The following is a 27,421-nucleotide window of genomic DNA, read 5'->3' on the forward strand; positions in this document are numbered from 1 at the left end:
CATTGGTGGGAATGTAAACTGGTGCAGCCACTCTGGAAAACAGTATGGAGGTTCCTCAAAAAGATAAAAATAGAACTACCCTATGACCCAGGATTGCACTACTAGGTATTTACACAAAGAATACAAAAATATTAACTCAAAGGGATACATATTTACAGCAGCATTATCTACGATAGCCAAATTATGGAAACAGCCCAGGTCCATCAACTGATGAACGGATAAAGAAGACAGATGTGGTGTGTATACACACACATATATATATAATGGAATATTACTCAGCCATAAAAAAGAATGAAATCTTGCCATTTGCAATGACATGGATGTAGCTAGAGAGTATTATTTTAAGCGAAATTAAGTTAGAGAAAGAGAAATACCATATGGTTTCACTCATATGTGGAATTTAAGAAACAAAACAAATGAACAAAGGGGAAAAAAGAGAGAGGGAGATGCAAACTAAGAACAGACTCTTAACTATAGAGAACAAACTGATGGTTACCAGAGGGGAGGTAGGTGGGGAATGGGTCAAATAGGTGATGGGGATTAAGGAGTGTACTTGTGATGAGCACGGTGTTGTATTTAAGTGTTGAAAGCATTAAACTGTACACCTGAAACTATATTACATTGTATGTTAACTAACTAGAATTTAAATAAAAATTTTAAAAACATGACAGACCTAACACCATCCCCAAAATTGACATATTTATATTCAGAGCAAGCAGTATAAAAAGTATTCTATCCATGAGATCTGCTTTCTAATTTCAATGAAAAGGAATTCAAGTAGCTTCTACTTAGTTGAGACAGTAAGAATTTCACAAGTTACACAGCATAATTCAAAACTACAATATTTCATAAAATAATGTTTTTAAACATATATGCAACAGCCACAGATACACAGAACTATGCATTATATGCATTCTAATGTCACAAGTAGATCGGTCCTACCTGAAAGAGAACAAAGTTCACAGCTGTGCCTGATTCCAAGGAAATGGAAGAGTATTAAAAAAGAGTCTAATTTATGATAAAATCATACCCAAAGCAGGAAAACGATATGTCAGGGAATAAGAATCCATTACAAATGTAAAGATCATCCTTTTTAATAAGGATAAAGCCCAGATTAGGATATCTGGTTGTAAAAATACAGTATTATTTTCTTATTTTTGATTATATGTATTTTCTAAGTCCCTAAAATAAAAATTTAATGCTTTTATAATAACAGAAATTTTAACTTTATACATTAAAATAATAAATATTAGTAACTATCTAATTCAAGATTGCAGACTGAACACTTGTCTCTCATTCCTTCTAAAAAAACCACTGAAATAAAAGCAGAGAAACACATCAAGAAATATTCCCACAAGGATACACAAAAAGGGGGACGCCTAGGTGGCACAGTCAGTTAAGCGACCCACTCTTGATTTCTGCTCAGGTCATCATCTCAGGGCGGTGAAATCGAGCTCCTTGTCGGCCTCCGTACTCAGCAGGGAGTCTGCTTGAGATTCTGTCTCCCGCTCCCTCTGCCCCTCCCCTCACTTGTCACACTCTCACTCTCTCTCTCTAAAGTAAATAAATAAAATCCTTAAAAAAAAAAGAATATAAAAGTGATGGAGTTGTAGAAGGCAATTTAACCAACCGACAAGTAAGAGATGTCAATTAAATTTCTGAAAAATCAGAGGAGATGGAGACATGCAAACAGATGAATGAAAGCCATTAAAACTACAACCACTTATGTATTATGAGAAAGTTACAGAAAATGAAGAAATGATCTGTCCATTAGAATGTCAACTCTGGGCTCAGAATCAGCCAGTGAGGTAGAGGATAGGAGTGACTTAAAAAAAGAGTAAGTATTTAAGGATTATATACAGAACTTCACTACTCAGCATCCCAATTCCCTCCCCAACCTTGAGTGAACAGAGCATTCAGGTGGGTTGGCATTTACCTCAGGGAGGAAAACAAAAGACCATCCCCCAAAGAAACTGAACAAACAGCTTGGAGAGCAGTGGGGTTTCTAGGTGAGTGTTAACATTTGGGGGCCCAAACTGAACAGTCCACTATCCTCCCACTGAAATCTAAGTCTGACAGTCAGTGTGCCTCACACTTACATGCAGACTGCAGACAATTACTAAGATCAAACCTATTTATACCTCAGTAGAGTAAAACAAATTAGCTACCCAGAACATCTTTCCAGGACAATCAAGGATCATTAGGCAAATGAGGAAAACAGGCAACATGAAAGACCAACATAAATTTTAAAAGTAATTCAAAAGGATAAAACATAATTGAGAGAGAGCAAGCACACATGTGCACTCTAACAAATTCAGAAAGATTTGAAAAAAGTTCTATAGACCATGAAAGAACAAGATACTGAAGAGAGGACATCTCTAAGCATGAGAAGTAAAAAGAACATATATAAAAGATTAAAGGGGCGCCTGGGTGGCTCAGTCGGTTAAGCGGCTGCCTTCGGCTTGGGTCATGATCCTGGGGTCCTGGGATCGAGCCCCACGTCCGGCTCCCTGCTCAGCAGAGAGCCTGCTTCTCCCTCTCCCTCTGCCTGCCACTCTGCCTACTTGTGCTCTCTCTTTCTCTGTCAAATAAATAAATAAAAAAAAATCTTTAAAAAAAAAAAAAAAAGATTAAAGATATAAGAGATTAAAATATCAATCCAGGAGTCTCAACATCCAACTAGTAAGAGTCTCATAAAAAGAGAATAAAGAAAATATAAGCAGGAAAGTATTATAATAGCTCTCTATTGCTATTTAACAAATTATCCCAAAATTCAGTGGCTTAAACCAACATTTGTTATCTCACACAGTTATTGAGGGTCAGGAACCTAGTAACAGCTTAGCTGAATGGTTCTGGTTCTGGATCTCTTATGAGATTGCTGTCAAGCTAACAACCCATCTGAAGGCTTAACTGGAGGTAGAAGTTTCACATCCAAGCTCACTAACAAGACTGTTGGCCAGAGGCCTTAGTCTCTCTCCAGATAGGCCTCTCCACAGGGCTGGTCACAACATGGCAACTGGCTTTCTTCCAGAATGAGTAATCCAAGAGAGAGAAAAAACAATCAAGACAGAAGCCACAATGTCTTCCACAACCTAATCTTAGAAATGACATAGTACTACTTCTGCCATATCCCAGTGGTCATGCACACCAATTCTGGTGCAGTGTAAGAGAAGACTACAGAGGACATAAATACCAGGAGGCATGGATCAACTGAGGGTCATCTTGGAGGATGACTAGTTATCAATAAAAAATCATAGGGTATTTTTTTCTCAGAGCTTCAGAGACATGAATCTTCAGACTGAAAAGTCCCATTAAGTACTAAGGAAAATGAAAAAAGATCCACCTAGATACAAATCATCAAATTTCAGATCTCTTGGGGCACCTGGCTGGCTCAGTTGGTAGAGTATGTGACTCTTGATCTCAGGGTTATGAGTTCAAACCACATACTAGGGTGAAGTCTACTTAATAAAATAAAATAAAATAAAATAAAATAAAAAAATAAAAATAAAGTAAAAATAAAATAATACTTTAAAATCTTAAAAAAAATTCTAGATCTCTAAGGATCTAAAAGTGTTGGGGCAGGGGGGTAGGGGGAGCTCACCTACAAAGGAAGAAGAATCAAACTACTACCAGACTTCTTATCAAATGAATAGTAAAAGATAAGGGAATATTGGGGCGCCTGGGTGGCTCAGTTGGTTAAGCAACTGCCTTCGGCTCAGGTCATGATCCTGGAGTCCCGGGATCGAGTCCTGCATCGGGCTCCCTGCTCGGCGGGGAGTCTGCTTCTCCCTCTGACACTCCTCCCTCTCATGCTCTCTGTCTCTCATTCTCTCTGTCTCAAATAAATAAATAAAATCTTTAAAAAAAAAAAAAAGATAAGGGAATATTGCTTTAACATTTGTGAGAAAGAATGTGTATCAACCTGGAATTATACACTCATCCAAACGAAAAATCAAGCATGAGAGCAAACTAGAGCCTCATCCACAAGCATTATTAGGAATACGCTTGTGGCTGAATGCCAATAAAACAAGACCCAAAAAAAAGAGAGATGATATAAGATGCAGGAAACCCCAGATCAACTCTACAAGAGGAAAATCCAAAGGTAATGGCTGGATAGCATGCCTCCAGAGCAACTGGATGATGAGAATTAAATGCAAAGGACAGTATGATTGAGTAGGCAGAATAACAGAGATAGCACAAGGGAACATGAGTTAAGAAAAAGTAACAGTTGGAAACTTTAGGAAAAACAAAAGACAATATAACAAAGTAATGGCCCAAGGAGAAATGTATAAAGGGTGGTATGGTTTTAGCAACTGAGAAACTGTAAGAAATAGGGCTATATATACTCTATATACAATCTCCTTAAAGTAGTCTAGGAGTCAGGCCACTGGACTCAAAAAAAAAAAAAAGTAAGTGAATCCTAGCACACTACTTTTAGTTACTCAACAACATTCCAAAAGTCATATTATTTCTGTGGGTGCCTGGGTGGCTCAATCAGTCAAGCGTCTGCCTTCGGCTCAAGTCATGATCCCAAGGTCCTGGGATGGAGGCCGAGTCAGGCTCCCTGCTCAGCAGGGGGTCTGCTTCTCTCTCTCCCTCTGCGCCTCCTCCTGCTCATGTTCTCTCTTGCTCTCTCTCAAATAAATAATTTTTTAAAAAATAAAGAAATAAAAATTTAAGAAAAAAATTTTTAAGTCATATTATTTCTCAAGATTTAAAGTCAACGTTTGGATGGAACACTTGATTGTGACTACAAAAGATAATGTTAGCAACCCTAACAATTTAAAAGTAGATAACTGATAAAGGCAAAACGCAGAGATGAGGAAAGGAAAAATAGGGGTGCTTATTAATTCACTTATATGAAGCAGTATGAAGGAACTGGCTACAAGGAGAACAATTAATACACTATATTTGATATGTTAAAAAAAACCAAAAAATATTAATTATGGATTCCTGGAAAGAAGAAAAAGAAGAGATGGAAAAAGGAAAAATAGTGTCAATGAACTAAATCCTCATCTTTCATATGAGAAAGTCAACTGATACCAAATTAATCTGATAAACAGTATTCTTTACATCAAAGTCACGTCCTGAACATAAACTCACCTGTTGATGGTTCAGAAGAACATTATATTATATCTGGACTAACCCCCTCCCCACATCTCTTCTGGATGTTGATTATGTGTGCTTATGAGCACAAAAGTGCATGAGAATGTACTTTCGTACAGAATACTATGTCATTTCTGAGATTAAGTTGTGAAAGAATGTATGCATGTTTGAATGCACGTATGTGTATACACTTTAACTAAATGCACTTTTTTTTCAGCATTTCTGTCTAAAAGTTAAAAAAAAGAAAAAAAATCACTGGAATGCAAGAGGTAGTCAGGAAAGGGAGTATCCTGGTTAACTGAAGACTGAGATTAACTGAAATTTAATCTATTCTTCCTAGGTTTGTAAAAAAATCCCTCATAGCAATCTACTATCATACAGGAAAATGGCATCCCCTCTTGCTGTACAAATGCTAACGCTAATCCTAATACAAGTGAGAAGTGCAACTGATCTTAAGAACTACTGCAGGGGTAGCAGAAGGAGGAGGCACTAAAAGTATTTGAAAGCTATTTTAAAAATCTTAGGATAATTTCACAGGAAAAATCAGAATAAGTAAATACATGTTGGTGAACCTCACAAATCTAAAGGACAATCTAACAGAGGAAAATAGCAGAGGATATCATATTGCTACCATCAGAAAGAACTTTCTAATAATTACAACTATGCAACTACAGAATAAACTGCCTATAACAGGGCACCTGGGTGGCTCAGTCATTAAGAGTCTGCCTTCGGCTCAGGTCATGGTCCCAGGGTCCTGGGATTGAGCCCCGCATCGTGCTCCCTGCTTGGCAGGAAGCCTGCTTCTCCCTCCCCCGCCCCCCCGCTTGTGTTCCTTCTCTCGCTGTGTCTCTGTCAAATAAATAAACAAAATCTTTTAAAAATTTTAAAAATTAAAAAAAAATAAACTGCCTGTAACAGTCTGATCCTCCATCACTCTGTTGTTTAAATAAAGACTAGAAATCATCTGTCTGTAATGTTGAAAACTGGTGAAAAATTGAACTAGATAATCCCTGAAGTAATACATGTCATTATAAGAGCTCTAAACTAATAAATTTTAACTTACCAACATCCATTGCAGTTTCCATGAAGCTTTTCTGTCGTGAAGCAAACTCTGCAAGCAATTTCTGCTGCCTCTCTCTAGCCTTTTGTCGCCTAGATTAAACAGAAATAAAGTGGTAAGTATCAGATGTGTTTAAGACTTATTATATTTCATGAGTGTATACTATGAAAAGCTCCTGGCACACAGTTGAGGACAACCTGAGAGAATCTTCAAGTAGACTCCCCACTGAGCAGATAGCCCGATGGGGGTCTTGATTCCATGACCCATGAGATCATAACATGAGTCGAAATCAAGAGTTAGATGCTTAACCAGTTAAACTACCCAGGTGCCCCTCCACTGTTTTAAAATGGTTTGAAGATCACTGGCTTAAATAGGTAAAAATAAAAGCCAAAATTTACTTTAAAATGTGAAATAATTGGGGTGCCTGGGTGGCTCAGTCGTTAAGCGTCTGCCTTTAGCTCAGGTCATGATCTCAGGGTCCTGGGATCGAGCCCCGCATCAGGCTCCCTGCTCCGCAGGAAGCCTGCTTCTCCCTCTCCCTCTCCCCCTGCTTGTGTTCCCTCTCTCGCTGTGTCTCTCTCTGTCAAATAAATAAATAAAATCTTTAAAAAAAAAAAAGTGAAATAAAGGAGAAAATTTGGATTTCCAAAAACACAATTTCTAAGTATATGTCAGTTGGCAGCAAGAGTAAGAAAAGTCTTTTTAGCAAGGAACCCACAATTTAACCCCAGGCACAAATAACAGCAAACTGGTTGCTAGAAGAAGCTAGGATGTTAAGATATAAACAGAATCTAAAAGATAAGAATAGTCAGATTTACTGTTACATTAAGAATAGGTCTTTCCTAAAAGAGAATGAGCAGAAGCCAGTGATTTCCCAATTTCTACTAAGAAATATTCCAAGTTTAGTTTATTTTGTTTCAAGTAAAAAAAATATAGAGTCTCAAATACGACACAGAGAACAAAACTATATTCCAAACCTAAGCATAAATATTCCTTTGGATTATAGGCTTCCCTAGATTTGGGGATGCTAACAATACTAGTGAGCGGAAAAAATTTTACCCTCAGCAAAGAAAGGTTAAAATAGTAATCTAAAACAAGAGGGGAAGAGGAAGAAGAAAAAGAAAAATGTTAAAATATAAGTTATATATTAGCTCATCAAAAGAGACAAACTTTTTACTTAAAACTCCAAAAAGGGGGGTGCGTGGGTGGCTCAGTCATTAAGCGTCTGCCTTCAGCTCAAGTCATGATCCCAGGGTCCGGGGATCGAGTCCCACATCAGGCTCCCTTGCTCGGCGGGAAGCCTGTTTCTCCCTCTCCCACTCCCCCTGCTTGTGTTCCTGCTCTCGCTCTCTGTCAAATAAATGGAATCTTTAAAAAAAAAAAAACTCAAAAAGGGATTTATCATAGCCTGTGATACAAAGGACATTAGAAACATAATGGATAACCTGAAACTAATATTATACTGGATGTTAACTAACTGTAATTTAAATAAAAACTTTAAAAATTAAAAAATTAAAAAATCTAAAAAACCGGGGCACCTGGGTGGCTCAGTCGTTAAGCGTCTGCCTTCGGCTCAGGTCATGATCCCAGGGTCCTGGGATCGAGCCCCACATCGGGCTCCCTGCTCTGCGGGAAGCCTGCTTCTCCCTCTCCCACTCCCCCTGCTTGTGTTCCTGCTCTCGCTATGTCTCTCTCTGTCAAATAAATAAATAAAATCTTTAAAAAAAAAAAAATCTAAAAAACCATAATGGATAGAGCATATTATAGCAGTCTTCTAGTGACTATTTATTATATCGATGTACTATAATAGTCAAAGCATAGTATTACACGGAGATTCCAAGAAGTCATTTATATGGGAAACCTAAAAGAATTCTTTCATTAATCTGAGATGATTCAAGGATACAGAATATAGGATTAGAAGAATGCTAATAGTAATTTTTAGATTATTCACATATCCGTTCCCATCCAATTAGTGGAGATAATCATTAACAGGTATAAAGTCAAGCACTGTGGTCTGCCTTACCATGAGAAGTTACATATTTTTGCCAATAGTGTTGAAAAGATTTTTGACGCTGCTTTTCTAATATTTACTTTAAGTATAATTTAGGATCTACTTAAGAAAATTGACCTTATTTATAACTACAACTCTTATTTTTGAGCCAAAGTATTTTTATCCAGGTTGATCACTTACCTCATTCATCAAACTTAACTCTCAACTGACAGTGGCCATTTCAAAAAAATTAAATCTACTCCTGACCTCTCTTCCCTTCCTGAAGGGCCTGGGGCGGGGGGCGGGGGGCGGGGGGGGGGTGGACGGAGACCGTGGCTGAGCACCAGGTGCCATGATCCAATGGCCTATCACAAGAGAGCATTCTTGTGGGAAAGGTTAAAAAAAATTGATTACATACAGAGGTGATGATTTAAAAAGTAGTATCTTCTGAGGATTATGGTTGCCAAGTTTCTCACTGTGGGAGCAGAGTTACAAATATGGAAGGAGAGAAAACAAGAATGACTCCTCCGATGTTGGATTGGAATTGGAATTATCAGGGTGAACTCACAGTTTTTAATACCTCTCTTCCTGCTCCTTCCAACTCCCCAACACACACACACACACACACACACACACTTTTCCTAGTTCTGTCCACTATGAGTGACTGAAAATAGTTATATCCCTTAGAATGAGCACATGAATTGTGGTTTCTAAATAAAAAATAACCAGAACTCCTTGGAGAAATGGCTAATTCCAAATACAAGATGAACCTGGGCTATCTTCTTGCCCCAGAAAAAAAAGAAAATGCTCAAAGAATGATGGGGATACATCAAAAGAACACAGAAACCAACTGGAAGGGAGTCCCACAGGTCAAATCTAGAACAATTTGAGCATCAAAATGAATAGCAAGGATATGAGAGTAAAACCCATAAAATAGGGCACCTGGGTGGCTCAGTTGGTTAAGCAACTGCCTTCGGCTCAGGTCATGATCCTGGAGTCCCGGGATCGAGTCCCGCATCGGGCTCCTGCTCAGCGAGGAGCCTGCTTCTCCCTCTGACCCTCCTCCCTCTCATGCTCTCTGTCTCTCATTCTCTCTCTCGCAAATAAATAAAATCTTAAAAAAAAAGAAAAGAAAAACCCATAAAATAAAATAGGAATCCGTAAGTCCAAGCTGACAGAAATAAATGAATAAAATGAAAGTTGGTGAGAAACAGGATATTGCTGCATCTCAAAGTATCTCTCCATAAATTACATATTAATCACAAAGGGAAAAAAAGGATACTTGACAGTGAAGAAGTCTGGCAGACACCCCCTTAATGAAGTGATCAAAATTAATCCCCAAATGAAACAAACTAAAATCATGTGACACCTGATGAGGATGCAATCAAAAGAAAATTAGCAACACTTCCTTGTATTCCTGCCAACAATGCCTAACCTGAATCTAAACATAACGGCACACAGACAAGCCCAACTTGAGGGACATTCTATAGTGTTACTGCCCTGTGTTCTTCAAAAGCGACAAGGTCAAGAAAATGGAGAAACCAATTCCAGTTGAAGGAAACCAAAGAGACACAACAACCAAATGCAATGAGTGATTCTGTACTGGATTTTTTTGTTATAAGAAACATTACTGGGACAACTGTGAAAATTTGGGATCTAAAGATTTTATCAGACTCAAATAATATGTTAATTTCCTTATTTTAAAAGCTGTATTGTGATCTAGGAAATACATATTCAAGTATTCCAAGGTAAAGCAACTTATTCTGAAATGGTCTAGGAAGTTCTTTGTACTATCCTTGAAACATGTAAGTTTGAGATTTCTTCAAAATAAAAAGGTTTTATTTTAACAAGTTAATTTTTTCAAAGATTTTATTTATTTATTTGACAGTGACAGAAAGAACAAGCAGGGGGAGTGGCAAACAGAGGAAGAGGGAGAAGCAGGCTCCCCGTTGAGCAGGAAAGCCAATGTGGGACTTGATCCCAGGACCTGGGATCATGACCTGAGCTGAAGGCAGATGCTTAACCGTCTGAGCCACCCAGGCGGCCCCAAAATGAAAAGGTTTTAAAAATTAAATCCATCTTTCATCCAAGATCTATAAAGAACTTAACAAACTCAACACCCAAAAAATAAACAATCCAGTCAAGAAATAGACAGAAGACATGAACAGACATTTCTCCAAAGAAGACATACAAATAGCCAACTGACACATGAAAAAATGCTCCACATCCACTTGGCATCAGGGAAATACAAATCAAAACCACAATGAGATACCACCTCACACCAGTCAGAATGGCTAAAATTAACAAGTCAGGAAACAACAAATGTTGGCGAGGATGAGGAGAAAGGGGAACCCTCCTACACAGTTGGTGGGAATGCAAGCTGGTGCAGCCACTCTGGAAAACAGTATGGAGGTTCCTCAAGAAGTTAAAAGTAGAGCTACCCTACGACCCAGCAATTGCACTACTAGGGATTTACCCCAAAGATACAAATGTAGTGATTTGAAGGGGCACCTGTGCCCCAATGTTTATAGCAGCAATGTCCACAATAGCCAAACTATGGAAAGAGCCCAGATGTCCATCGACAGATGAATGGATAAAGAAGATGTGAGAGAGATACACACACACACACACGCATGCACACAATGGACCATCAAAAAGAATGAAATCTTGCCATTTGCAACAACATGGATGGAACTAGAGCATATTATGCTAAGCGAAATAAGTCAGAGAAAGACAATTATCATACGGTTTCACTCATATGTAAAATATAAGAAACACGCAGAGGATCATAGGGGAAGGGAGGGAAAATTGAATGGGATGAAATCAGAAAGGGATCATGAGAGACTCTTAACTATAGGAAACAAACTGAGGATTGCTGGAGGGGAGTTGGGCAGAGGAATGGGGTAACTGGGTAATGGGCATTAAGGAGGGCACATGATGTGATGAGCACTGGGTGTTATATGCAACTGATGAATTACTGACCTCTACATCTGAAACTAATAATGTACTATATGTTGGCTAATTGAATTTAAATTAAAAAAAATTAAATCCATCCTCAAAGGACAAAAACTTGCCACCATAGAAATGGAAACAAACAAAGATGTGCTAGAGATGCTCAAAGCATTCTTTGGACCTCCAAAAATGTTATAAGAAACAACACCATTGACAGAATACATGTTTGGTCTCTTACATCACTACTCTGTAAATTTGTAAATTTCTTATGTTTCTTTAATTAAACAATCAGTTATGCCACTCTATAAATCATCTTTACATGTACATTTAGAGTATATCCACAAAAGAATATTTCAAATAACAATTCCATATGTCAAACATAAGGAAACCTCAAATGTAACTGCTTGGCACTAGTATTAAAATGCATGTCTCCTCTCCCACAACCACATGAGCCTGGGAGACTGTAAGCTCCAGATAATAATGGCTGTCACCTTGATTTTAGCCTTGTGAGACTCTGAGTAGAGAAGCAAGTCATACCACACCTACACTTCGACATACAGAAACAGTGAGTAAATAAATGAATGCCGTTTTAACCTGTTTAAAGAAAAAAATTCTATACTAGAGCTTTCCATGATTTGCAGAAAAAGAATGTCAATTATTTTTCCTTGTGAATTTTTTATTAATTTAGATAATTCTTTTCTAAACTTGGGCATACATGTGAATAAAGATGAAAAGACAAGTTCTGGCAGATTCCGTACAACTCAGGAATTTTCCATTATTATCCCAGAGGTGGAGACACTGAGGTTGCATATTATTATAACTGTCTAAAGGTTTCCTTCCTATTTGTATTTTGTTCTCTATGAGTTACTCTTATGAAAGTGATGCTAAGTTTGTCCATAGGTGAGGTAGTTGGGAATGGATCACCATTAAGTGTTTATAAACTGTTTGGTCTTTATTATGAAACTCAATGCAAAATCCAAAATAAATTGAGAAAAGATAATGTGAGAAGCATAGTGAGATTCAAATAAATTCATCTTAAACCTTAGCTGTCTGCTATACAATTAGCTTCAGGGCCTTGTCAATATCATCATCATCACCACTCAAAGGAAACAAAGCCCAAAAGGAAAAAAAAAAAACACCTTTTTTCAGAGTATTATTTATTACAACAGCATTAGAGCCTTTGTAAAAATAGCATCTGAACTACTCCAGTATCCCATCTATTATGAGTAATAATTATAAAATAAACCAAAATAACCAAATAAAATAAACACTGATTCACTAAAAGTTTATCTTCTTTAAAAAAAAACATTATTCTATAACTAAGAAAATACACCAATTTAAGAGGTTAACAAAAATAAAAATTTTACCTCATTTTTCAACCTTCTAATTTTATCAGTATATCTATTAAATCTTAGGCAGTTACTGATTCAAAATTAATGAATTGTCATATAAATTATGTTATTTATAACAACCCCTATTTATGAAATACTGTGAGAAGTAAAACTCTCCTACATTCTTTTTTTCTAAGATTTACTTATTTATTTATTTGAAAATGAGAGAGAGAGAGAGCAGGAATGCAAGGGAGGGGCAGAAGGAGAGGAAGAAGCAGACTCCTCGAGGAGGAGGGAGCCCGATGCAGGGCTCAATCCCAGGACCCTGGGATCATGACCTGAGCTGAAGGCAGATGCTTAACCAACTAAGCCACCCAGGCACCTTCTCCTACATTCTTAATATACTGAAGGCTTTTGTATATACTTTTAATATAAATTATCTGTAACAAATTTAATTACATCGGAAATGAAGTACAACTATATATGTGATTTAAATTGCTCCTGATATAGTTACCAAAGGATGACCTCCTAACTACTGAATCAAAGGGAACTGCCAATCTTACCTGAACTTTTGTAGCATAATCTCACTGTTTCTTCCTTTCTCGACCCCCTTGAATGCCACTCTCTACATTGTTCCTCCTCTTCCACTCTAGCCATCCATTTTCAGTCACCTTAGAGTCATTCCCTTTAATGTTTTTTCCTTATTCTATAAAAGTTCTATATTAAGTGTTCTCATTTCTTACTATACACACTCTTCCATATATAAGCCTTTAACTGCCCACATCTAAAGTGCTAACTCAGAATTCTCCCCTAAGTCTCAAACCCTTTATCTGACTGGACATCTCCACTTGGATGTCCTCTTTAAACTCAATAATGTACAAAACTGAGCATATCAACTTTACTGCTAAGTCTAAGCCTCTCTTATATTGGTCCTCCCCTATCTTGGTAAACAGGAACATTATCCAAGAAAGATTTTTATTTTTTTTTTTTAAGATTTTATTTATTCATTCATGAGAAACAAAGAGAGAGAGAGAGAGGGGCAGAGGGAGAAGCAGGCTCCCAAGGAGCAGGGAGCCCAATGCGGGACTCAATCCCAGGACCCTGAGATCATGACCTGAGCCGAAGGCAGACGCTTAACCATCTGAGCCACCCAGGCGCCCAAGATTTTTATTTTTAATTTACAAATAGTACGATTTAACAGGGGCGTCTGGCTGGCTAGGTCAGTAGAGCATGCAACTCTTGATCTTGAGATCATGAGTCTGAGCCCCACATTAGGGGTAGAATTCACTTAAAATTTTTTTTTAATTTAAAAAAAAATTTTTTTTTTTTAAGATTTTATTTATTTATTTGAGACAGAGAGAATGAGAGACAGAGAACATGAGAGGGAGGAGGGTCAGAGGGAGAAGCAGACGCCCCGCTGAGCAGGGAGCCCGATGCGGGACTCGATCCCGGGACTCCAGGACCATGACCTGAGCCGAAGGCAGTCGCTTAACCAACTGAGCCACCCAGGCGCCCCTAATTTAAAAAAATTTTTAAATACATTACATAACAACAAATTAAAAGCAACCTGAAGTTCCAAAAGCTAGAGCCATAAATATGTTTTAAAACATTACTTGTTTAATAATTAGTAATCATTTGTTGGAAAGATTGGAAAAGACCAAAAAACCCAAAACAATCAAATTTTTATTCTGAGAAATATTTAGAATATTTTTTTAACTTTCTATTCTCATTTAAAGTTGAACTGATGATAGTTTTTTAAAATAGCAGCAGAATTATTAGATAACCTACTAGTAGCAATTTTTCTAAAAGGGCCCGCCTACAACTTTAGAGTAGTAATTTAATGTTGGGGTCATAAACTCTTGTCTTTTCACCCCCAACTAACTCAAGCATGATACATGCCCAAGCACTGACTATGTTTGGCTCCCTTTATCTTACAAAGGAATCAGCTATGATTATAGCTGTTAAACATCCAGGTGATTAGCCTCAGATGGCCAAAAAAGGGGATACATCAAATTTTCAACTGTACCATGTATGTTTAAAACATCAAAAATAAAAATTACCTTTCCTCTTTGTCCAATGTTTTCTTCTCTGCTGCAGTGATTTTTTTGGGTGGTACAGGAGGGGTCACTTTTCTACATATCTCTTCAATGATGCGTTTATTCATTCTGCTTTGCAATGCAGCTTTTAATAAAATTCTTTCTACTGCAGTTATACCATCTCCATGATTGTATTTAGGAATTTCTGGTTGGATTAAAATTTCTATGTCATCAAGCCAAGGAGGATAGTAGGAGTTTTGTTTCCCTGAGAGTTTGTGATGAAGTTTAATTAACAAAGACAATATGCTTTCTTTAATTTCCAAAATGGCTGTAGTTAACTGTGGAGCTGAACCAGGAGCAGACCATTTACTTGAAGTTTTGGGACGAACCACCTGATTTGCTTCACTGCTACTGCGATTGATGATCTCTTGAAACTTCTTTCTACGCTCTGCTACTAAGCTGAAAACTTGAGCTGTACCAGAATTCTACCATTAAAAAAGAGAAAGAAAAATCAAGAGAAGTTATTCAGTGTTAAGTGTAAAAACATATTAGCACTACAATGTTCGAAGTTTAATCTGAGGATTTATTCAAGAGATTTGCTCTTTGAGTAAGTCTGTCCCTTCACCTCTCTTAAATATATTTAGTCTCATTCAATCTGGAAACAACTCTGAGGAGAAAGGTGGTTATCCACAGTAACATCTCTCTCTCAACCTCCTAGGCCTATCTACCAGGAAAAATAGACAAAACCTGAGTAGTAGCTATAGCCATATTAAAGAGGAATCATACGCCAAATTCCTCACCAGTTTACAGGAATAAAAGATGTTGTACCCACTATTCATCAAGAATACTTATACTCTTCTAATATAACACTGTGTGTCAACTATACTCTATTAAAAAAAAGAATACTATACTCTTTACTAACTTCTACAAGACTGCTACATTTTCTAGTTAAGTAAATTATAAATTTTTTCCTAAATTAATGAATCTGAACTGCTAATTTCATTTTTAAAGAACATCAAAGTTTGAAAATTACTTCTAACAAACAGTTACTAAAAGGAAATATAAAGATGAAAAATCAAACTGATCTTGTCGTATTTGAATATCACTATAATTTGTTATCTGAACAGATTTTTAAAACATTTCAATAATTTATCTTCCAAATAGTCTTTTTGTTAACACAGTCAAACTGCATCAGAGCTCTTAGAAATCATCTTTTAATTAAGATACGAGTCAATTTAATGGATTTAATTTTTTTAAGCAAGCATTCAAAGGATGCTCCAATATCAGTTGAGCTTTTATGAGCTAAATTATAGTATACACTATTTTTAACATCCAAACTGTTTTTCAAAGTACTCTGTACCAACATTAGAAGCAAAAGCTGCCTCTTATTAAGATTTCAATTTAGTCAAAATTCTTTATGGTGTTCACAGCAAAAACATGTTGTCAAAGGCAAAGAAAGCTCCTATAAATGGACTCTACTAAGAGAAACTTCTGATGCAGTGCTCTTTACCCAGAAAAATAGATTGTAGGGATTAGAGGTGTTTAAGTTTAGTTACTTGGCATGTCATTTCAAGATTTTTCATTTCTGCCTTTTAAAAATTAGTTAATTAAGCTACATGCAATGAAAAAGCTGATTTTCCAAGTTAAATCCAAATATACAATATATTAAGATTTGTGTGTGCCTATTTTATCAAAGTTAATTGCCATAGAAGCAAAAAAAAAAAATCTGTAAATGGGCATGCTGCCAGCAATTAAAGATTAAATTTATTTTGATTTAGGAAACATACATTTTTAAGATGTTAGTAACAATGCTAAATGCAAACAGACCCAAATGTGCTGCTTATAATTCGTCCAAAATCCTAAGAAAAACCCACTATTAAATACTAAGTATTATTTTTTTAACTTCAATAATATGAATTTTCTTTAAGCCTAAATCACTATATAAAAACACACGCACGGTAAACTTTTCTTTTTAATTTAACCATATTAAACACACACATATACACACAAATACTTCAAAGTGTTTTTCCGATTTCCGGTTAAAGCCTTATTGCTAGTTAATGCAAATATTATATACATCTACCTCTCTTTGAAGAACTTTTGGCCTTCGTGAACTCTGGCAGATTAAAGGAAAAAGATGGGTGAGGCAAAAGTTGCTTAGATATATCACAGGAAACAAAAGACAATTTAAAGTTACCTACAACCACATTTTTCTTTTGAGTATCATAGGATGGTCTAAACAATATACCCAACATAACATAGAGTCTTTCCTTTTATCTTTCTCTCTTCTACACTTACTTGTAAAGAACTCAAGCTGTCAGAGCTGGTACTTGCAAGTGAGTCTCTCTTCACTTCCGGAGCAGTCTCTGGAACTCTCACCCTAACATAGTTTATAAAGTGTCGCATGTTTGACACTAAGTTACTGCCAGGAAACCAACTGTCGTGACAACGTTCTGGTCCACACACTGACGCCTAAAACATGAACATAATGAATATGAAAACTTGCCAAGTCAGGTCTAATGTACAAGGTAGATGTAACCAGCCCAAATAATCATCCACTGTCTTATTTCCAAATCCTTTACAGTCTCATCTTCAAATTATAAAGTGCTAATAAACACAAATTCAAACATAAAATATAAGAATAAATTTCTCAATACTAATATAAGTCCAATGGAAGTCAGCTAAATTTCTCCTGAAAAAAATACATTTTTCAATCTGGAAATACTTAACCATACAGAGTATTTTCAGAATCTACTAGTAATAACTCATAATATAGTCAAGTAATGCTAATTTGGACTAATTGCAGAAGAAAGTCTGAAAAATCAGTCAAAGTCTGACCTAGTTTTGGGGAAATATTAATGATCTTTTAATACCTATGAAAGAATATACGTTGATTCAACTTAGACAACAACATACTGCCTAGTCTCTTATTTGTTTTTTGCTGTTATTATGCTGTGCTATATTCTGTCTTTTTGGAGAGAGGGGATGAGGGGAATCTTACACTTGTAAAATCAATTTGTAGTAACAACTGCTTTTATGGAAATGATACTTCTAAAGTCCTATAACATATTAACAACTTGTATTCTTGAGTACTTTAAAAATTCTCCCATATTACAATATTTACTTTTCACTTAAAACCTTTCCAAAAAGAATTTGCTACTCAAAAATAATCCCTAATCAAATTAGGATTTCTAAACAGAAGTCCTAACATAACAATTATTTATCAGTAGTCAATGTTATTAGCATAACGCCAGAAGTGCACTAACCACTTTTCTTAGATCTATATATTATGAATTACAAATTTCAAATTCAATAATATCATAAGTAGAGTAAAACCTCTAAAAGAACATATGTATTTGAAGATCAAAAAGAGCCTTTTCCAGTAGTTAAGAATATCTTATGCATATGATGAATCCATAAATACATTTCCAGATGACACACTACCTTTGTTAAGGCATTTTATAACTTTAATATTTAAAAACATAAGAAACTTACTTACCTCTTCATCTGATTCCTCTTCAGCTGAATTTTCAAGTCCTAATTCAATCAGATATAAAACCATGCAGAGTACGTGTTCTGACAGATTTTGATGATCCATCAAAATCTTTAAAGAGGGAAAAAAATGCCTCATAATTACTTTTTCCACACAACATATTTAAGTATCCAAAAACATGTTGTTATAGATGAAAATAACAATCATATATATAAATAAATATACAGCATGATCAGAAAATAAGTAAAGCTACATCTTGGTGAAAAGACAAACTAAAATCAGAAGAACAGGTTCCTTCTCAAGATCACACAGTATTTTAAGCAATATCTAGAAATACTGGTTCATGGATTCCTAAAGGTAATACATTAAGTAGTCCACTAAATCCATTATTATATACTAGTATCTAATAAAATAATTTAATAAGAATGCTTCACATCCTCATTTGCTGATACTCTTTCTCCTGATGACAAAAATACTAGATAAATAAGTGTACTCAATAGGATAACTCATGTAAATGTGTTAAACATAGCACCTGGCATATAATTGGAAGCACAGTAAATATCTATAGAATATTAATGTTCTTAAAATGTCTCTAAAATTAAAGTTCTCAGCCTGAGTATTTTGTGCAGTTGAGTAAATGTATGTGTTAGTATGTGGTTTATACGGGTGAGAAAGGAAAAAGGGATGCAACTAGTTAAAAGAGAGGCTTCTCTGAGGAAACATCAATAAATCTGACCTTATGTGGATTACACATTGCAAGTTTTACACATCTTATGCAGAATTTCAGGGCTAACCTACAACAATCATTCATTCAATATGATGCAACAAACTACTAACCGGAACATACCTAAAAATACCATAAGAAAAAAATGGCCTGGCAGCCATCATGTTGTCCTCATTATAAGAAAGCCCTCTGGCCAAATGATGGAAGGGGAAAAAGAAGAGGTTCTGTGGGAGTACCTTGCCAGCTGCAGGTGAGACTGTTGAGAGTACAAAAGAAACTGCCCAAATGGCTGGGCAGGTTTGAAAAAGGACTGAGTCACCTAAGAGCTAATTTATTCTGAGTAAAGAATAAAGACTTTGAGTTAGCTGCCTTTCTGATGTTTATTTTGACTACTAAGAAGGCTTTTCTGTACATCTTTTGTGTGGCACAGTCGTGAAGACAGTAAACTTTCATAACCTTTTAAAAACCTCTTTTATACAGATTCTGTATATACCTAACTATTTGACCTTGAGCAACAGATTCTGACCTTAGTTTTCTCATTTTTAAAATTGGAACAATAGACCAGAATTATTGTGAGGATTACACAAGTTAACATCTGTAATTTGTATAATATAGTATCTATCAACTGGTGTTCAACAAACAGTAGGCAGGTAGTGCAGATGGTAGAAGGAACAGGAGGAGGTGACTGAAGGCTGGGAGGCAACAGAGATGATCCTTTCTAATCCACTATTTAGAGAGAGGAAATCAAGGCTCAGCCACACACCCAGCTAGTATAAGCAACACTACAACAGATTTCAGACTCCTATTACCTATCATTACTACACTGCCTCCTCTTGATAAATATAACCTTACTAACTAAATTCAAATAAATTTTGGCTTGAAATCCTGTGACAGTACATCCTACAGTTTCAAATGAGTAACTTAAAAGCTAAGAAAAAAATGACTAAGAACGATTTTCTGAGTTTTATTAACATGTTCTATATTAATGTTTTTTACATTATCTGAAACTGGGTACGATGAATAGTTTCCCACAAAGAATGGTGTAGCCACTACATTTTCAACTCAGAACTCACATATATGTGTTTATGACATATCCTCACACATCTTTAATGTATAAATACACTTTGCTTTATAAGTAGTACTTTTATGTAAATATTATCTGCTAACGCTTTTATTTGAAAATTATGGAAATAAATTCTAATCTGAGTCTTTCTATTCAAATTACTACTGTACCTTGTAAAGCAGAGTGAATAGCACAATGTGTAAAGTTTTACAGTGCAAAAGTCTCATGAGACCTTTATAGCTGGGATGGAGTGGCGTCCTTTTCTTATAGGGAGGCCAAGGATTTCCAGGGAATTTTCCACTCTGTTTTAAACTGGAAAAATAAAGCAAAACTAAATTAGATGATAGACTTAAGATTAAACTGTGGTTTAAATTGTTTTTTATAATTTTTGTCATATTTTTCTATGCAGTACTATTTTTAATCAAATTGCTCAAAAATGCCAGTTATCTATTCTCTCATAATAAACATTTTGTATTGAATAAAAATGAGTAGGGAGACCTAAGCTGAAAACTAGAAAAAAAATATGAATAGGAAATGTTAACAAAAGGAAAGAAACAGAAAGAATATAGTGAACTACTAAACAAAGAAATTTCCAGTCACAACAATTGAAAAAAACAGATAACCTGAAATTCTCCCACCTACCAACATCTTGGAGAGCTGGACAAAATATAAAATGTAATTTTTTCAATGCATATTTGGACTCACAAAAAAGAAGGGGAAGTTCCCCGGTTACCAGAAAAAGAACAGGAATTAACAACAAACACTAACAATGTGTTTTTAAAGTCCTTGAGCAGGCAGATCTCAAGGTATCGGGCTCACACAAAGTTTAGGGATGGAACTGAGATTCCACACAAAGCTGACACCTTTGAAAAGCTTCACCCTCAATGAAAGAATAACTCACAAGGAAAAATAAGAAAGCTCATCTGTCTCTTCTGTGATGAAGAACAACAGGCTCCCCAGGAAGATAGTAATAATGAACTCATATGCAAATAACAGCAGACTCAAAACACAAAAGGCAAAATCTGAGAGAATTACACAGAGAAACTGACAAATTCACAAACAATAGAGGATATTAACACATTTCTAACAGAAAGCCTAAGAAAAATAAATTGGTAAGGATTTTGAAGACTTTTTTTTAAAGATTTATTTATTTATTTGAGAGAGAGAGAACGTGCATGAGAGGAGAAAGAGGGAGAGAGAGAATCTCAAGCAGACTCCCCACTGAGCACGGAGCCCAACAAAGGGCTCGATCCCATAACCCTGAGACCATGACCTGAGCCAAAATCAAGAGTCGGACACTTAACTGACTGAGCCACCCAGGAGCCCCAGGATTTTGAAGATTTTAAACAACATAACTGATAAGCTTGAACCAAAGACATTTAAAGAACATTCAATAAATAGAGAATACATACAATTTTAAGTGCACTTAGAATATTTACGAAAGGGGCACCTGGGTGGCTCAGTCATTAAGCATCTGCCTTTGGCTCAGGTCACGATCCCAGGATCCTGGGATCAAGCCCTGCATCGGGCTCCCTGCTCAGCGGGAAGCCTGCTTCTCCCTCTCACACTCCCCCTGCTTTTATTCCCTGTCTCACTGTCTCTCTGTCAAATAAATAGATAAAATCTTTAAAAAAAAAAAAAAAAAAAAAGAGTATTTACAAAAATTTACAAAATACTAGGATTGAAAGTAATTTTCAAAAAAATAGCAAAAGAATGGCTATATGGGCCACAACCACTTGTCACAAAGCAAATAAAACTAGAAATCCACTAAATGATAACCCAAAACTTCAGACATGTACACATTTTATAACATGATGCTCCTAGAAATTCACACATAATTATAATCATAATAGAAAAATTTTAAATTTAGAACCTAAACTTTATAGAAAAAATTGTGGGATACAACTAAAGCAGTACTAGAAGGAAACTCCCTGTATTAAATGCATGTATTTTTGTAAAAAGTCAAAAACTAATTGTCTAAGGGAGAAAATCCAAACTAAATTGAAAGAAGATAATAATAAAGAAGGAAAAAGTACAAAATAGAAAACAAGGGGGAAAAAGAAACAACAAAATCAAAGTTCATTTAAAAAAAACAGTAAAACTGACAGTCCTCTGATAAGACTATCAAGAATAAGAAACAGCAAACACAAATAAATAATAGGAACAAAAAGGCAAAGACAATTTTTTAACTATTATATACTTAAGACAAAATAAAATGTCTCCCAGAAAAATGTAACTTGACCATCCCTTTCAAAGAGTAATAAAAATCCTAAGTAAGACTATAAGCTTTAAAGAAAGTGCCTTAGGGGCACCTGGGTGGCTCAGTCGTTAAGCATCTGCCTTCAGCTCAGGTCATGACCCCGGGGTCCTGGAATCAAGCCCCACATTGGACTCCCTGCCACACGAGAAGACTACTTCTCCCTCTCCCACTCCCCCTGTTTGTGTTCCCTCTCTCGCTGTGTCTCTCTCTGTCAAATAAATAAAATCTTTAAAAAATAAGAAAATAATAAAAATAAATTTTAAAAATAATAATAAAGAAAGTGACTTAGTTTTAAATTACATCCCCCTCAAAAAAAAAAAAAAATACATGAGGCCCAGGTAGTTGAACAGGCAAGTTCTATCAAAACTTTAAGAAATATCCACCTAAGAATGAAGTTAGACCACTAACCTTATACCATATGCAAAAATTAACTCAAAATGCATCAAAGACTTAAATATAAGAGCTAGAACTATAAAATTCTTCGAAGAAAACATAGGCATAAGTTTTCCTAATGTGGATTAAGCAATAGGTATGACACCAAAAGCACAAGCAACAAAAGAAAAAACTAGATAAATTGAACTTCATTAAAATTAACTTTTTTGCAGCAAAAGACACTCAAAAAGTGAAAAGACAACCCGCAACGCACAGAATAGTAGAAAATATTTACAAATCATATTTCTGGTGTTAGTATTCATAATATATAAAGAGTTCTTAAAATTCAAAAATAAAAAGTTACTCCAATTAAAAATGTGCAAAGGATCAGGACAGTTCTCCAAAGATGATACACAAATGGCCAATAAACACATGAAAATATAATCAACATCATTAGCCATCAGGAAAATGCAAATCAAAACTACAATGAGATACTACTTCACACCACAAGGATGGCTATAATCAAAAAGACAGATTATAAGTGTTAGTAAGGAAAAGGAGAAACTGGAACCCTCATTCACTGCTGATGGGAATATATAAAACTGAGGCTGCCTTGGTAAGCAATCTGGTAGTTCCTTTAACAATTAAACATAGAGGAGCGCCTGGGTGGCTCAGTCATTAAATGTCTGCCTTTGGCTCAGGTCATGATCCCAGGGTCCTGGGATCGAGCCCCGCATCAAGCTCCCTGCTCAGCAGGAAGCCTGCTTCTCCCTCTCTCACCTCCCCTGCTTGTATTCCCTCTTTCACTGTCTCTCTCTGTCAAATAAATATATAAAATCTTAAAAAAAAAAAACAATTAAACATGGAGGAGCGCCTCCATGGCTCAGTCAGTTAAGGTTAAGCATCTGCCTTCAGCTCAGGTCATGATCTCAGGGTCCTGGGATCAAGTCCCGAACCTGGCTTCCTGCTCAGTGGGGAGTCGGCTTCTCCCTCCACCCCTCTCTCCTCCCTGCTCGTGATCTCTCTTGCCATCTGCAACAACATGGGTGGAGCTAAAGAGTATTATGTGCTAAGCAAAATAGGTCAGTCAGACAAAGACAAATACCAATTGATTTCACTCATATCTGGAATTTAAGAAACAAAACAAGCAAGGGGAAAAAAGTAAGACAGAGAGAGAGACAAATCAAGAAACAGGCTCTTGATTATAGAGAACAGTTTGGGAAGGTGGATGGGCGGGGGAGGAATGTGTTAAACAGGTGATAGGGACTAAGGAGTGCTCTTGTTATGATGAGGATCTGGTGATGTATGGAATTGCTGAATCACTATATTGTACACCTGAAACCAATATAACATTGTATGTTAATTGGAATTAAAATAAAAACTTAAAAAGATGGCATTTCTACCAAATTAATCCATGAATTAATCTAAATGCTGTCGATTAATTTCAATCAGCACAATTTCAATCAAAATCCAATATGTTTCATCGTTAAGTTTGATATGGTCATCATAAAATTCTAGGCAAAGAGCCAAGAATAAATAACTATTATAAACAGAAGAGAGAAGGAGGAGAAGGAAGAGAAGGAAGAAGAGGAGGAGAAAGGAGAGAAACTTAACAATATTTGTGATAGTATGGGATTAATTTATAGAATGAACAAAAGAGATACAGATCTATAGACATACAGATACCGGATACAGTCAACTGCCTTTATTCACAGTAGTTATGTTCTATAAAGTCACCACAAACATTTAATTATTGCTCCTAGGAGAAATACAGGATTAGGTTCCTGCAAGTCTGGGGTCAATTTTGTTAATCAAAATTCCATTTGCATTATATTTGCCAATGTCCTTGTAAATCAAGATGGTCCTATCAACAATGAAAATCTGCTCTTTCACATGACCCTTTTCTGACTAACTCTTAGCAAGTATTTTTACAATTCTTCCACCTCATGATCTACAGAACGGCCTTGCCTGTATATTTAACATTTTTCACATTATATTACCTTTTGAAACATGAAGCCAGCCAAGCACTAGCGAAAAAAGGTTTAACGTTTTCCTGACCCTTGCTAAACGTGACAGGAATTTCTTTGGCTTTCAGCCTCACAACAAAGCTATCCACTACACTTTTTTATCAGTCATCATTCATAAGTCCACAAATTTAGCTTTTAACCTTTCCATAGCTTCATCACACACTACAATTGCTATTTTAACACTTTTTGGAATGACCTCACGTACAGATCAGTAAATTTCCTCTACCTCTTTCTGGATGTACCACATTATTGATTCATTACCATTGAACTCACAGCCAACAGCATTATAACCCATGAATTAACAAAGCTTATCTAACAATGAATTTTCTCTGTAAGGCACATCAAAGCCTTCTTGCCCTTAGGAACACCAGAGAGCACTTCAGTACTACATTTGGGGGCCACTTTAAATAGCAAAATCACAAACAAAAAGGACAAAAATGCAAAAACAGCACTAAATACACCACAAAAAGGATACTTGTTTAAAGTATGAGAGCTGAAACAAGAGGGCAGAACTTTGCTCTGTTCAACCTCAACTAGATGCACTCTGCATGTCCACACACACCTGCAAATACCCAGGAAAAAGCTACAAGTATTAATTTTGGATTCAAAACTTTAGCAAGGAGCCAAATTTGTAAATAAAGAATTTGCAAACAATGAGGATCAATTGTATATGACAGAATTAGCATACTGTAAATCAGTGAGAAAGGAATGAATTGTTCAATAAATGATCCTAAAGCAAGTGGTTTTCTATAGGAGTAAAAATAATCACTACTTCACTACCACAAACAAAAATCAATTCCAGGTGGATTAGAGATCTAAAGGTAAAAAGGAAAACTTGAGAACTAATAAACTGTAGACAACCTAATAGAAAAACAGGCAGAGAATAATCCATACACAGTTCTTACAGCAAGAAACATGAAAAGAAATCAATAGATTTTTAAAAAGCTCACCTAGTAATCCAGGCAATGCAAATTAAAATGAGTTACAAATTCAGCACTTGAAATTAAAACCAAAGAATGAACATAAGTATTTAATTTTACTTTCACCCAAAACTCCAAAAGAACTATAGTAATGGTATTTTTTAAAGGATGAAAGCCACAAAAATGGGGAAAATCACAAAAGAAAAAAATGAAAGATTTTGTTAACTGGAAAGCATATGGACACCGGGTAACTCATCTAGCGCTAAGAAAACCAAATCACAAGAAGGCAATGGGAAAAGCTGAGCATCAATCCAAGTAACACCGGAGAACCCTCAAAAGGCTCAGAAACTGGCAGCACCTGGTACCTCAGTAACTGGAGATTTGGAGTTAGAAGTGCTCTCCCAGGGGCACCTGGGTGGCTCAGTCAGTTAAGTGACTGCCTTCCACTCAGGTCTTGATCCCAGAATCCTGGGATCAGCCCCACATTGGGCTCCCTACTCAGTGGGGAGTCTGCTTTTCCCTCTCCCTCTGCCCCTTCCCTGCTTGTGCACACGCTCTCTCTCTCTCTCTCAAATAAATAAAATCTTTTAAAAAAAGAAAGTAGAGTATGAAGAACCTCAGACTATCTCTCCAAGGGTTTTAGAGAATGGTAGAGAGAGATGCTGATGGCTGAACTAGGCGGAGTTTTTTGGTTTTGTTTTTTTGGGGAGAAGGAGGGGTAATGCTAAAACTCTACACTACAAACCACTTCCGATATATCTATTACTGCAATGTCTTGGCAAAAGAGAAGTTTCAATTATACCTAATATCTATATTTACACTTTGATAGACAAATATTTTCTCAAGATCAAAGATATTTGTATCATTTAAAACTTGTCTTAAAATATTTAACATACGCTTTAGAAAAGCAGATAAAAGATATATGATGTTCAGCAAGACAACATTTAAAAAATAGTTTATAAAAACAGCAAACAAAAATGAATTCTTCATTGAAAAGATATTCAAAACTTTTTTCTGCAATTATCATTTTAAAACACTTTGTTAAATATTTACAAGTAAAATTCAATTTGCTTTAGCTATTTTCCCAGTTGTGAAAAACACAGCAACATTACCAAACTTTTTGTAGATACCCATCACCTCTGATAGCAGACAATTTTATTCTCTTAACTTGTGCCTCCTCTACTGGTTTAAAAGTAGAACAACACAAAACCAAGTTTTGCATCCCACTAGTCAAATACCACCTAAATAAGTGTGTTATTTTTTTATGTCTATTTCTGATATTTTATAAAATTTATCAGATTCTGGATCAAGAATCTTGAGAACAAAAATATCTGGCAGATTTTTTAAAATTTTAAAATATTATTTTCTCCTTTAAAGATTAAGAGTATACTTTAATGACAGCATATCACATTTGTGTTATAACTGAAATTTTTCTACATAAATACAAAACATCCATTATTATACTAATATAACAGACTTACAATGCTGTGTATCTGTCCATTGCAGACTGCACGTCTCTTCGGTACACTGTTCGAAGAATGACCATGACAGGGTCAAATTCCTGATCCCAGACTTCAGCTATTATTCAAAAGAAAGTAGAAACAAAACACTGACTTCTTAGGAATAAAGTCAATCCTTGATGACTAAGTACATTTAAGTATATTTTACATTCATAAGATGGGAAAGTTTGATTTGATTATATATTTGCTTTAATAAGCTTGATATTGTGACTACTTTTCTAAGTCAAAAATCATGATTTCATCATTATGAATGTTCTTTTAAGTTCAGCAAGAACTAGTGAGCAAAAACTATTATAATGAAAAAAAGAAAGTATTATAATGTGATAACGCTTCACCATAAAAGCTTAGTTCATCTTTTTTTTTTGTAAAGTGCCAACAGAATATAGGAAACACAATGCATTAATAACTGAAAATATTCAAAGATAAAAATATGAAAACTAAATTAAAAAATTAATGAGCTATTGATTTTCAAGAGTCTTACTGTGTAATATTTTTGGTTTGTAAAAGATCTTCTGTTCTTTTGCTAAAATTGATCATTGATCACCTTACTGTCTTCACAATCAGGAA

The 27,421-nt window shown here is 35.7% G+C and overlaps 1 protein-coding gene across 9 annotated transcripts in view; it reads right to left on the minus strand.

The window, feature by feature from the left end:
• Positions 1–27,421, minus strand: part of UBR3 (ubiquitin protein ligase E3 component n-recognin 3) — a 230,448-nt gene that overhangs the window by 114,144 nt on the left and 88,883 nt on the right. For 6 of the 9 annotated variants that reach the window (XM_081814223.1, XM_081814224.1, XM_081814228.1 and 3 more), the window contains exons 19-25: positions 26,816–26,912; positions 19,926–20,067; positions 17,975–18,079; positions 16,774–16,947; positions 16,559–16,591; positions 14,500–14,960; positions 6,170–6,258 (exon numbers count right to left, since the gene is read on the minus strand). In XM_081814223.1, coding sequence (XP_081670349.1) covers positions 6,170–6,258; positions 14,500–14,960; positions 16,559–16,591; positions 16,774–16,947; positions 17,975–18,079; positions 19,926–20,067; positions 26,816–26,912 — 1,101 coding nt within the window. The remainder of the gene's footprint in view (positions 1–6,169; positions 6,259–14,499; positions 14,961–16,558; positions 16,592–16,773; positions 16,948–17,974; positions 18,080–19,925; positions 20,068–26,815; positions 26,913–27,421) is intronic. The other 3 variants (XM_081814231.1, XM_081814227.1, XM_081814226.1) reach the window with 1 other exon arrangement.

Source organism: Leptonychotes weddellii, chromosome 3 (assembly GCF_054177405.1).
Source record: "Leptonychotes weddellii isolate Sample4059 chromosome 3, ASM5417740v2, whole genome shotgun sequence".
Taxonomy (NCBI): Eukaryota; Metazoa; Chordata; class Mammalia; order Carnivora; family Phocidae; genus Leptonychotes; species Leptonychotes weddellii.